The 13,562-nt window shown below is 39.4% G+C and overlaps 1 protein-coding gene across 1 annotated transcript in view; it reads left to right on the top strand.

Annotated features, from left to right (window-relative positions):
* LOC119410392 (vacuolar protein sorting-associated protein 13B) overlaps window positions 1-13,562 on the top strand; it is a 98,388-nt gene that overhangs the window by 69,216 nt on the left and 15,610 nt on the right. Inside the window, exon 15 of the mRNA XM_037677303.1 lies at window positions 8,645-8,829. Coding sequence (XP_037533231.1) covers window positions 8,645-8,829 — 185 coding nt within the window. The remainder of the gene's footprint in view (window positions 1-8,644; window positions 8,830-13,562) is intronic.

Genomic DNA, 13,562 nt, shown 5'->3' with positions numbered 1-13,562 from the left:
GAAAGTTTGAAGTGTTTAGAATGTTCTACATTTCTGCATAAATATGACTTAAAACATCAGATTTTCACACGAGCCCTAAAAGTAGATAAAGAAACCCAGTTAATCAAATGAGACAAAAATATTACGCTTGGTCATTTATTTATTGAGGAAAATGATTCATTATTACATATTTAAGAGTGGTAAAAGTATGTGAACCTTTGCTTTCAGTACGTGGTTGAAGCTGTTCTGTACGGAGGAATGGGCTAAAATTCCTCCAAGCTGGTGTGAAGGACTCAACAGTTACCGGAAACATTAACTGTTAATGTAACACGTTGACCCATGTGCAGCAATAACTACAACTAAATGTTTCTGGTAACTGTTGATCAGTCCTGCACACCAGCTTGTACAGAACAGCTTCACCTCTGGATGTTGGTGGTTTCCTCATATTAACAGCTGCTTCAGGTCCTTCAGCAACATCTGGATTGGATTGAAGTCGGGACTTGGACTAGCCATTCCAGAAAATGAACTTCATTCTTCTTGAACCATTCTTTGGTAGAACATCTTGTGTGCTTAGGGTCATTGTCCTGCTGCATGACCCACCTTCTCTGGAGATTCAGTTCATGGACAGATGTTCTGACATGTTCCTTTATAATTCTCCGATATAATTCAGAAATCATTGTTCCATCAATGATGACGAGCTGTCCTGGCCCAGATGCAGCAAAACAGACCCAAACCATGATACTACCACCACCATGTTTCACAGATGGGATAAGGTTCTTATACATGTACACACGTTGTGTGCTGTATTTACTGTTAACTTATGTTTTTGAGTGGCACTAGAAGCACTTTGGTCAGCTTTTGTTGTTTTTATGTGCTATATAAATAAATTGACATTGACATTATACACGGCTTGTTCTTGTGATCTTTATCAAACTGCAGACGAGCAGCAACGTTCTTTTTGGAGAACAGTGTCTTTCTCCTTCAACCCTGCCATGACACTGTTGTTCAGTGTTCTCCTGATGTGGACTCATGAACATTAACGTTAATGTGAGAGACCTTCAGCTGCTTGGAAGTTACCCTGGGCTCCTTTGTGACATCACCATCTGTTGCACACCTTGCTCTTGGAGTGATCTTTGTTGGTCCACCACTCCTGGGGAGGGTAACATTGGTCCTGACTTTCCTCCATTTGTTCACAATCTGTCTGTGGATTAGTGGAGTCCAAACTCTTTACAGATGTTTTGTGACCTTTTCCATCCTGATGAGCATCAACAACTCTTTTTCTGAGCTTTTCAGAAATCTCCTTTGTTCCTGTCATAACTTCCACAAACATGTTGTGAAGATCAGACTTTGATAGATCCTGTTCTTTAAATCAAACAGGGTGTCCACCCACACCTGATCATCAACCATTGATTGAAAACACCTGACTCTAATTTCACCTTCAAATTAACTGATAATCCTCGAGGTTCACGTACTTTTACCACTCAGATATGTTATCTTGGATCATTTTCTTCAATAAATAAATGACCAAGCATACTATGTTTGTCTCATTTGTTTAACTGGGTTTTCTTTATCTACTTTTAGGACTCGTGTGAAAATCTGATGTTTTAGGTCATATTTATAAAGAAATATAAAAACTAAAGAGTACACAAACTTTCAAGCACCACTGTATAATATCAGGTTTGAAGTCTGTGAATAGAATCCCTCAATCTTTGTCTTTAGTAAAAACATTCGATCCTCCACAGCTGGACATAATGAACAGGAAGCTACATGTGCACATACATTGGCCTCTCGATGCGTGTTTCTTCAATGCCTGATGAACCACATCATTGCCATTTTCTCGCCTTGCGGTCTGCAGCTGTCTGCGGCACTTGATTAAAACATTTCTTTTAGTAATCCCCGTGTAATAAAGCCGTCTCTCGAGAGTGAATCTCACTTTGTGTGTGTGTGTATGTGTGTGTGTTTTGGGTCAGGGGTGCTCTAGATGGGAGGGAGGAGACCTCTGTCCATGTGAAAAAGAGAAAGCATTGTTTCTGTCTGTAAAGAGTTCTGAGCCACTGATCGATAAATGCACACATGAAGCACCTTTTGACCTCGGAGAACCACAAAGCTCTAAACTGTGGTTGGAAATATAGATTGTCTCTTTAGTTTAATACCAGCTCCAACACAGAATTTTGTTGTTCTAGAGAATGAATGTCGGTGCAGATAGTGGTTGAGAAATACAGTAAAACTTTGTCACTACTACAGGTACTTAGAAAATCCACTCTGCTGTCTTACAGAGACTCAGTGAGTTGTGATGTGCAGATCATGTTAAATTGTGTCCAAACAGGAATTTAATCCGTTTTCACAGTTATAATGTTTACTGCTAAAAAAAAAAAATACAGCCACATTTAAAAAAAATTGTAATAATGTGGAAAAGTTTTCTTCTTGCCCAGCTTGGCACTCGTTTACAGTGAAGTGCTTGCATGTCTTGAAAATCTTCATTTGGTAGAGACTTGTAAATCGAGCGTATTATCGATATTTTGTTACAAAAAGTAAAACATAAATGTACAAGAACTCAATCTTTGCACCATTTTAAATTTAAGTATTTCTAAAGAAGTTCTGAAAAATGTAAAACAATAGCGGTAAAGGATTTAGTCTTCTGAATGAGATAGGGATTGTTTGTGTTGGTTAATCAAGATGCAGTTTGACAGTGATGGATCTGAAGAAGTTTTAGATAAGCTATCACAGGTCTCAGGATAATTGCTATCTGTTGTATCTATGAGACAAGTATGTCAGTCCTTCATTGATTCTTTTGGGGTTGCTCTGGACTTTGTAAATAAACTCAGATAAGTTGAATCAACGAGTTCCACATTATACTGAAGCTCCTTTAAGTGTTAAGAGCAGAATTTTAGTGTTAATTATTAGGTAAATTAATATAACTTAATATTAGGATTAAAATGTGTCAATATTAGAATAATGGGATTATTGAGAATTAACTTTGGTGTAAATTAATATTGTTTTAGTGATACTGATATCAAAATATTGATTAGTTTGACAACCCTAGTAGGACACCAGTAAACATGGGAAAAATCCCGTCAATACTTCCAATATTTTGTAAGCAGTTGTCTATTACACAGAAAAAAATCAGCAGAAATAATAATGTCAAGTCAAGTCAAGTCATCTTTATTTGTAGAGCACAATTTAAAACAGATAAACTGTTATCAAAGTGCTTAACAGAAATGTAGCAAAACATAGACAGCAAAACAAAAACATCATACAGAATTAAAATTACTGGAGCAATAACACACACTAATGATCACACTAAGGAAAAACAAGCAGTAAAAATAAACGTCAATCATAAAACAACAGAATTTAAAATGCGGTAACACAGAACAAAATAAACTAACTCACACCGTATTAAACGCCAGAGCAAACAGGTGCGTTTTAAGGAGGGATTTGAACATCAGGAGGGAGGAGGCCTGCCTGATGTTGAGGGGCAGGTCGTTCCACAGGTTGGGACCTCTGACTGAAAAAGCTCGATCCCCTCGGAGCTTCAGGCGTGATTTTGGAACGACCAAAAGAAGCTGGTCCGATGATCTCAGGGCCCGAGACGGAACATATGGTTCCAGGAGCTCGGAGAGGTAGAGGGGTGCGAGGCCATTTAGGCACTTATATGTCAGGAGGAGAATCTTGAAGTCGATTTTGGATCGCACAGGAAGCCAGTGAAGGGAGGACAGAACAGGTGTGATGTGCTCAGACCTACGTGTACCAGTTAAAAGCCGAGCAGCTGCATTTTGGACGAGCTGGAGACGTGAAATGGACGCCTGACTGACCCCAGCATAAAGTGAGTTACAATAGTCCAGGCGGGTTGTGATGAAGGCATGGACTAATGTTTCAAGGTTGGGTCTGGATAACACTGGCTTGAGCTTAGCTACCTGCCGCAGTTGGAAAAAACTTTTCTGCAGAACTGAACTGATCTGTTTGTCAAACTTGAAATCCGAGTCAAAGACCACCCCGAGATTTCTAACAGTGTGCTTGAGATAGGGCTGAAGTGAGTCCAGGTTTGCAGGATCTGAGGAGGCAGCTGAGCTAGGACTAAAGACGATGATTTCAGTTTTCTGGTCGTTAAAACTGAGAAAATTTGAAGTCATCCATGCCTTAATGTCATCTAGACATTTGAGGAGAGGGTGGATGGAACGAGCACTGGCTGGTTTCAGTGGCAGGTAGATCTGACAGTCATCGGCATAGCAATGGAATGAGATGGCATGTTTTCTTAAGATGGATCCCAGTGGGAGCAGATAGAGCGAGAAGAGAAGGGGTCCAAGGATCGAGCCCTGTGGGACCCCGCAGGAAAGAGGGACCGAAGTGGACAGACTTTCACCAACCTTGACACAAAAAGTCCTGTCAGAGAGGTAAGAACGGAACCAGTCTAAAGCAGCTCCTGTAATCCCAACCCAGTGTTCGAGCCGTGAGATGAGGATACTGTGGTCGACGGTGTCAAAAGCAGCAGTAAGATCAAGGAGTACAAGTACCACATAGTGACCAGAATCGTTTGAAGTTAAAATGTCATTGCAAACCCTAACCAAAGCTGTTTCTGTGCTGTGGAGTTGCTTAAAACCAGACTGAAAGACCTCAAAGATTTTGTTCTCAGTTAAAAATTGATTCAACTGAGTAAAAACTATTTTTTCTAGGATTTTGGACAGGAAGGGAAGCTTTGAGATTGGTCTGTAATTTGAGTGCACTGATAGGAAATTGCCTTCACTGTGGAAAAAAAAAACATGATTGCCTATTGCTGAATGATTTTTGCAGAAATTTGAAGTTAAATCCAGGCTGAAAAGGTTTCATCACTAAACTGTTAATGAGAGTTGAATTAGAATATCTGACAGCTGCTGAAAGCAGGAAGCCGTAGAATAGTGGCAGAAATTTGAAGAACAAGCTGAACAGAGCAGAAATGAGGCTGCATTCTGAAATTCTGAAGTTTGCAAAAAAAAAAAGTAGCTGAAAAAGCAAAATAAAAAAAGATTAAATTAGCATGAAGAGGCTAAAAAATAATAAAACACTGAAATTATTTAAAAGAAGAGGCAGAAATTGGCAAGAAACAAAAACAGAAAAAAGGCTAAATTTTGTAGAATATTTAAAAAATTTGATGAAAAGCAGAAAAAAAACTGAATTTAACAGAAAAAAGCTGAACGGAGCATTAATGGCTGAAATTAGCAGAATCTGAAAAAGAGCTGAAATTAGCTGGGGGGGGGGGGGGGGAGCTGAAAGTAGCTGAAATTAGCGCACAGAAGCTGAAAACAGCTGAACCAGAACAAATGCTGAAATGAGCAGGTTTTAATTGCCACAAAGGGTTTGAAAGATGTGAGGAGAGCTTCTTTAATTTTCAAAATTTAAAAAAGATGAAAAATCTGAACTTTTCAAAAAGTAAAATTTACACAACTGCCAAAGGTCATAGCAGAAATGTTTTGAATGAGAGGAACATTTTGATATATGAACAGCTGAAATGGTGAATAAATTTCAGAACAAGTTACGTGCTGAAATACGTAAGAAAGAAAAGAGAAATCAATAGTGAGAATTCTTGGTAAGCATTCACGCAATTCACTTGCATGAACTTGGTTTGTTGGATTGTTTGACACTGAATTTCAATGTGTTGAATCAAACCCATACCAGTGTTTCCCCTACCATTATACAGGGAGGGCGCCCCGCCCAGTCAACAGAACAGAGCACCCTGCCTACAGAACCACCCCCCTCCCCATCAACAACGGCCGACGCTGACATAGCGCTAATGGTGCATGATACAGATGCACTAGCTAAAAAGCTAGCAGAGGTAGCGCTCTCTTTCCCTATCGCTGATCCGAGCTATTTCCTCCACCCCCCTGTTCAGAGATGAACGCCCTGCCAAGGCTTGTTGCCTATACCCTGCATACCATGCTGATTTGTTATGACATGAGCAAAGCCTCAGTATATTGTGATTAGAGGCCTAATGCACACATATTTTAATAATACTGATTGATTTAACGGTGCGCTACATTTGTACCGTGCGTGGTTTTTAGTCTGAGCTGAGCCGCTAATCTCTGCTCGTTGTCCGGAAGTGGCAGAGCGGAGTGGGGGGTGGGGGATTTGGTAGGTGGGGCACCCTTCTTGGTTAATGGTGTGGAAAATACTGTACACTATCTGTTCTGTTGGTTAAAAACATATGTGTATATACAGAGGGATTATATGGACAGTGTCAACCTACTTGGTGGGACTGAATTTAAAAAGACAAAAAACTGGGTTGTGGTCTCAACTCTGCTGGGTCTCCACATTATGAGAGCAGCCTGCTTTCATGATTTCCAGTATGGTTTGTATTCTTTAAAAGCAAAATGCATTTTTAATTTTCTCTATTCAAGCTTGTTCCAAATGTATGCCAGCGCGATCTCTTGCTAAACGCTGCAAACACTACTGCGTTTTGACCTCAGAGATGCTTTTGTTGCTCTCAGATCCTGTGGTAAAAGTGAAAAGCTTCCTGCCAGAAAGCTGTTTACCATGCTGCAGCAAGAAACACTGACCGTGCCAGCTACTTAATGAAATCCGATGTGTCTGGCTGTCCTCACATTCAGCATTCCCAAAACACCCTAATGAGGGTTTCTGCTTCTCATTTATTCTCTAGATCCAAGATACTGTTCACGGAGAACTGGGCATAATATAATAAAAACAGGTGCATAATTAAAGTTTTAAGGGACCACATGCACATGACTGCTCCCCTTAAATGCTATAAACACTCAAATAAGCCAACAAACTTTCATCCCTTGCCAGTCATCTCATTGAAGTGGCTTTGCCGGCACATTTGCTCTGCATGTGGGGACATTGTTTTTGCTGCGTCGTCTTTGCTGTCTTTTGTTCAACTGCAGTAACTTGTTGCGTGCGCACATACTCATGCACAAGAAGTGCACACATTTAGTCGCATAAAATAAACCCACAAAATGAGTTTGATTGGTGTCTTCTTGTATAGCATCCAACAACATGATTTTTATTTGATAGCAGAAAAGCATGGCATTGCAATGGTTGGCATAAAGCCAAATGCATTACTTGCAGCCACGGAGTTGAAAGTATTTTAATACATTGTATTGAAGTATTAAGGCAACTCGTTACTCTATCACATCCGGACTGTCTTTTTCTTCTGTGTTTATTTTTCCCTGCTCTATTCTTCTATACGTCTTTATCAAATTCTTTCTCTCTAGTAATGTCAGACGGTTTTTAGAGCTCTGGGTCTGCCTGTGTGCAGCTAACAGCTCATGTCACCCTGCTGAGCCACCCAGAAGTAGAAGAAAGAGAAAGATAAAGAGATTTTGGAGAAAGAGAGGGAGGGTAACAGAGCAGCTAAACGATTGCAGAGCTGCTGAGCGAAGAGAAGGGACCCTATGACATATCCCACACTCTGAACTGGGACCAGACTATAATGAATGTGCGATTAAATGAACTGTGATGCTCAGTCCTGACGTGCTGCAGCATCTCTGGAATTACTCACTGTTCTATTTCCATAGAAAGCTCTGCTCATAAGACGGCACCTTTTTGCTTCTAAAACAATAAGTAGTGATGTTTTCATGTAACTTTGCTGCATATTCACGTACAAATACCAAAATATGGATGTGTTTTGGTACAGAGTGAATCCTTAAGGACCTCTTAAAGCAGAAATGAGAAAATATTTGAACTAATCAGGCTTGTTTTGTAGTTTAGGCTCTCTGTGTTTTGTCAGTGAAGTTCCTGGGGATGCAGAGGGTTTGAGTTTAAATGACAGATGTGAGAAAAGAGACCAGATTAGTAGTTTTGATCACAAGTCCTCTGTCACTCTGTATATTGTGCATAACACTGTCTTGTTGGATAATATATGTGTATTAAAATACCCTTTTGATGTGGCTTACTGCAAGTCATTGATTGTATAATAAGTGGTTTGAGATGTGATTCATTGATTGGAAGGACAGTGAATATGTGAAAAGTCATGTGTGACAATGGATATAAACCAGAAAAGCCTGTGACTGACTTTAAATGTTATGGAGGAAAAAATGGGGGAAAAAATGGTGAGTGTAGTCTATTACAACAGAGAATTTAAAAAAAAATGTTTGTGTGTATGTCAGATGATAAATGAGATTACAGTTCTTTGAGGTTCTGATGGATGGAAGCTTGGTGGACTGAATCGGACGGCTGTTACCTCATCCCCCTGAATGTTCAGCTCATCTTGTCATGCTCAAACACACATCTTCTCATTCTGCACTGGAGACACGTGAAATATTCAATCCACTGAGGTTTTTTATTTTTATTTTTCAGAGTCAGGTTTCTGGGTTGTATGTCTTTTCACATAAATCATCATCACAGTTTTGACAAAGAGGAGAGAAGGGTCAGTGAACTAAACCTACCTGCCAAATAACAAAGGCAGACTTGGCCCTCACATGGTACTTCTCCACTTTTTCTGTTGAAATGTAGCTCTACCTATTTGGCCCTTTGTGCTGTCAATGAGCTTTTATATGGTGATAGAGTATTGATGGATTTGTGGAAATTGTGCAGAACGTGTTTCCATCTGTGCCTCTTTTTTTCCAGTGTTTGCATCCATTTGCAAATGTCGGATATATTTTTGGTAGCATAACATTCTGATAAACTCTGTTGAGGCATTCTTGATCTAACCCAGTTGTTTTTGTCCTTTCTCTTGCAGGAACAAAAGATCATCAGTCCCTATGACAGAATGCATTTTTGAACTTCCTCACTTCACTATTCAGGCTACAAGGGCCCAAACTTTCTTGCTCCAAGCGATTTATCAAAGCTGGACACACAGCATGGTGAATGGATCCACTGTGGTGCTCAGTGAAAGTCTGCTTAACGAGGTGTTCAATGTTTCAGGTAAGCTGCATGCTTTGCCAAGATGTCGGTTGTTGGCAACAAACCTGATGTAGATGACAGCTTAGTAACAAAATTTTTCTCATGCTTAACCAACTTCGTAATCCATCTCTTTTCTGTTAATCTTTCAGTGGCAAAGTAAACAAGCTCAAATAATGAGACAAAGCAACACTCAGTCATGTTTCTCTGGTCTTTTGTACATAAAAATGTACTTGTATCCTGTTCTTTGTGAGTGATGGGTTGTATTGTATTTGTGTTTGTAAGTATGAAAAAAGCACAAACTCCATTTACTGACTGAATGTGCCTTGAATTTATATTTACTGAGATTACTGTAAATACTTTAGAAGAGTACACGGTTGTCGTAGAAGATGCATGTGTTTGTAACTGAATATATATATACAGTATATATATATTCAATTATTACTGTAGGGTAGCAGTTATGTATTAACTACGACAACTGTGTAATTAAAAAAAGTACAACAAAGATTATTTAATCTTTAAGTCATGGAATAAAAACCCAACATGCTCATATTTTCCTGAAGATCAGCGCTGGTGCACCCATGATTTATTGAAATCTTTAAACAAGTCAACCTGACAAACTAGAGAATTATGGACAAACAACCCAGCATGTACAAAGTATCCATCCATCCATCCAGGAATGAATGAATTATCCATCCATCTATCCATCTATCCATCCATCCATCCATCCATCTCCACAACCTGACTCCAAATGATCCATCCTTCCATCCAGATCAATCTGGATGTATGGATGTTTGTATGGATGGATGGATATTGAGTTGTGTGGGCAGCAGCTTATTCAGGGAGCTCCAGACATCTCTTTTTCAGCCAACTTTTCCAGGAAGATTCTAAGGTTTTTCCAGGTCAGCTGAGTGACAGTCTCTCCAACATGTTCAGGAGTTTTTCCTGGGGTCTCCTCCCTTTTGGACATTGTTGGTATACCTCTCTAGGGAGGTGCCCAGTTGCCATCTGTACTAGATGCCTGAATCACCTCAACTGGCTCCTCTTAACCGGTGCTTTGCCACAGTCTCAACTCTCACACCATACCCCACCAGTTAAGGGTCTGCCCACTGCCAGTACCCACTCCTACTCAGCCCCATTTATGGGACTACCTTGTTTGTGGTTCCAAGTAATCTGCTCTCTGGTGATGATTTTGACAATGTTCTTAACCTACAGTATGTCTAAGGAAGAGTTCAGCTACCCTGTGAAGAAACCTCAGTTTGACCACCTATATTCATGATCTTGTTCTTTTGGTCACTAGCCAAAGTTCATCACCGTAGGTGAAGGTAGGAACATAGACTGACTATTATACAGAGTACTCTACTACAGCTGCTTCACACTCTGCTGGAAACCACACCAGTGAGAGCTGGAGATCATGTCACAATGACACCAACACATCATCTGCAAATAAGAAAGAATACTGAGGTTACTGAACTGCACCCTCCCCATTTCAAGGAGATGGTTCCAGAACCCATTCCATGTATATAGGTGAGCCCAACTATATCTAGTAGGTACCTTTCAGCCTCAAGCACAAGCTCTATACCAGGTGTGCAAATGTATATTCAAAACATTAGCTCTCCAAGTAAACATGGTCACTGAAGACACTTAAAAATGAACCTGTCTTGAATTTAGTATAAGAAACGGTACCTGCAGCTGAGATTAAATTAAATCTAAAACTCGCCATGTCACCTAGGATGCTCTAATGCCCATATAATAAATGTTGCTCCTTGTTGAAAAAAGTGGAGAAGAGGGCAATTTCAATAAAACAGTAGCATTTCTCATGACGGTAGCATCTGGACAGTCCTCTGGAGGGCCAGGGATTTTCCAACTCATTAGGATCATGTTGTTTGGTATGCTGTCAACATTCTCCCACAGCCAAGCCAGCCAAGATACCTTTTTTTACTGGCGTGTAGCTGCCAACATTTATGAAACTGGTCTCCCGTGGAGTGAAGTTAAATATTCCTCTCCCCTTTTTCATTTTTTTCCTGTTGGAATGAGCTTGAATAGTGCAAGGAAGAAACATTTGCACATCTGGCCTGTTGCTGGCAGGTTAGAAAAAATAGGGGAAGGATTTGGGCTAAGAATGCAGGAGAGTAAATGGGAATATATGATGCATAGTGCAAGGATGTATTTAGTGGGGGAAAAACTATAATCTTTATAACTAAAGGGCTTGGTTGTTGTGGGTGGTGTGGCTGTGTGTTCCTGGTGTGCATTCACCTTCTGTCTGCTTTCTGTTTCCTTTCAACTTCACTTCATCTGAATTATTCAGTCTTAACCAAGACAAACTCTAAACAGACAACTTTCCTATTTAGTTCTCTGTTCTTCAAAAAATGTGCTTTAACATAACAGTCTGGTGTAACTTTTAGTCTATTCAGCCATGAATGCACATTTAAATTCTGTTCTTTTTTGTGACTTTTAAGTGGTAGTTACCAAGCTATGTATTGTGATGCATGAAAAACGTGCTGTTCACTTTAAACACGTATCATTTTAGGATTATATCTTTTTTTTATCCTTTTCTATGTTAGTGTTTGTCAGTGGAGGAAGGTGTTTCATATTGAAGTTTAGCTGATAACACAGATGGTCAGTGTCCTTCATACGAGGGGGGCATTTGAGTGAATATTTTCATTCCCATTCTGAGGAGATTGCAAAATTCAACATGGGAAATTCAACAGCTCCTATTTTAATCTCACAGTGCTGACAGACTGTAAAACACTCTTCAGAATATGTGAAAGATCTTTCAAAGACACAGCCGCTAGCACTTAAAGTAGGATTTTGGGATGCTAAGTACAAAAATAAATGTAAAAAGAAATTCAAAAGGCACAACCAAATAGCTGTTTTTTGTTGTTAACCCAGAAATCTGAAAACATTTTGTAAGCTCCTGGTTTTTCTACTAGAAACAGTCTCATTTACATTACTTGTTTTTATGATACGGTTGTTTGTGATGCAGTGCTAACCTCTAATATTGTCATGAACTATGCTGCTAGAACATTGTACACACATTCTTAAATATTTTTCTTTGCGTTACAGTACTTCCAAACCTGTTAAATTTTACAGATAAATAAATCTTACAGAAAATGCTATGCTTTTTTTGTTGTTTCCTCTCCCCGATTGTCTTGTTATCTTAATATCAAAAATGAAATCCGGAATATACTGATGCAGGACTCGCGACAAGTGTGAACTGTGAAGTCCATCACAAAAAAATAAATAAAAATAATTCCCAGATCCACTGAAGTAACGAAGAGATGAGCTGGGTCTTAAATAATAATTAAGCTTGTGAAATGGGAATATCTCTTCAAAATTTCTAATGCAAATAATAGGCATGTGGTATCCTGTTAAACTATGACATCCCAAAAAATATATTTGATATTTATACAGTATTTGAGGACACTGTCACACACTATTAAACGGTGACTTAAAGACTAGTGTTGGTATGGATGCTTCATTTTTTAATACTCATGCAGTTTATATATTATATTTTTTAGGTCGATCAAGTGAAATAAGCTCCAACTGTCTTTAAGTCTCCACTCTAATTCACAAGTTTCCTTCCTTACTTTCAAATTTGCTTAATGCTCAACTTTGGGACAATTTTTACTCATTTTTTACTCATTCTTTTTATTCATTAGTAATTAGGTAATATCAGAGGCATCATAATTTGACTCTTAATTTATTCAAGTGTATCTGCCGTTTTGTCCAGTGACTGACCATAGTCAGTGTTTCAGGTGCTTGTTTTTGTGACGATCAGCAGAAGTAATAGTCAAGTGAGGCCAGTAACTTGTGTGCTTTTGAGGCAATACTACACTTTGTTTCCACCACACACTGACCACAGTGACCTCCCACACATTACTCTGGTCTGCGTGCATTTTGTGAGTGAACAGCCTGTTAATTAAACATGGCGAGTGAGTGTTCAGATTTGGCACTGGGACAGTGCTGATGGTTTTGGTAGTTTCATACATATTGATTAGCTTTCTGTAGATATTTTCCCCCAGTTTTATCTGCAGGTCTGAAGTAACAAACACATATTTTAAGGCATTTTATATTTTCTGCAATCCCAAGTTTTTATCGGCAAATTGTAGAGGTGAGAGTTTTCAATCATCCCTTTGTTAGGGCTTCGTTAAAAGGACAGAATCGAGGTACTCTAAATCATCGTAACACTATTTTTTCTCAACAGTGATGGATTCGACTTTGATGCAGCTACCACAGCTGGTTTCTGGCCACAGAACTCTGCGGTGGTCTGTTCTGGGACAAACAGGGAGGGGGTCTGATGGAAGTTGGTTGATGGTGGTCACTAGCCATGTTCTGGATGATTGCTGGGGGATATATGAGCTGTGACATAGCTTTAGCATGACAGATCCTGGGGAGAAAGAACAGAAGAAGAGAGTGAATGTTATAACCAGCCAACCAAATGAAAAATGAAAGAATCTAAAGGTTGAAGAGAAAAGTGACAGAAAGAGAGAACTAAAGAGGCTGAGAGCTTGGGATTGACCTAAGTTCTCAACATTACTACTGGCCATTGGTTCCTTTTATTAAGCCTAGCTCTGGCACCTAATTGAGTGTGAGGTTAGGCACACGGACAAAGAAACAACTGAATGAACAGATGCATGCCCACCTCTTTCATTACTGGATCATATATGTACTTCTGAACTCGCACCATATGATCCCATTTAAGGCAAATGACTGAGGAATGTTTGCATACAGCAGGTCCATGTTCTCATTGCATA

This window comes from Nematolebias whitei, chromosome 5 (genome assembly GCF_014905685.2).
Source record: "Nematolebias whitei isolate Nwh7 chromosome 5, NemWhi1, whole genome shotgun sequence".
Taxonomy (NCBI): Eukaryota; Metazoa; Chordata; class Actinopteri; order Cyprinodontiformes; family Rivulidae; genus Nematolebias; species Nematolebias whitei.
This window is presented reverse-complemented; position numbering and strand designations above follow the sequence as displayed.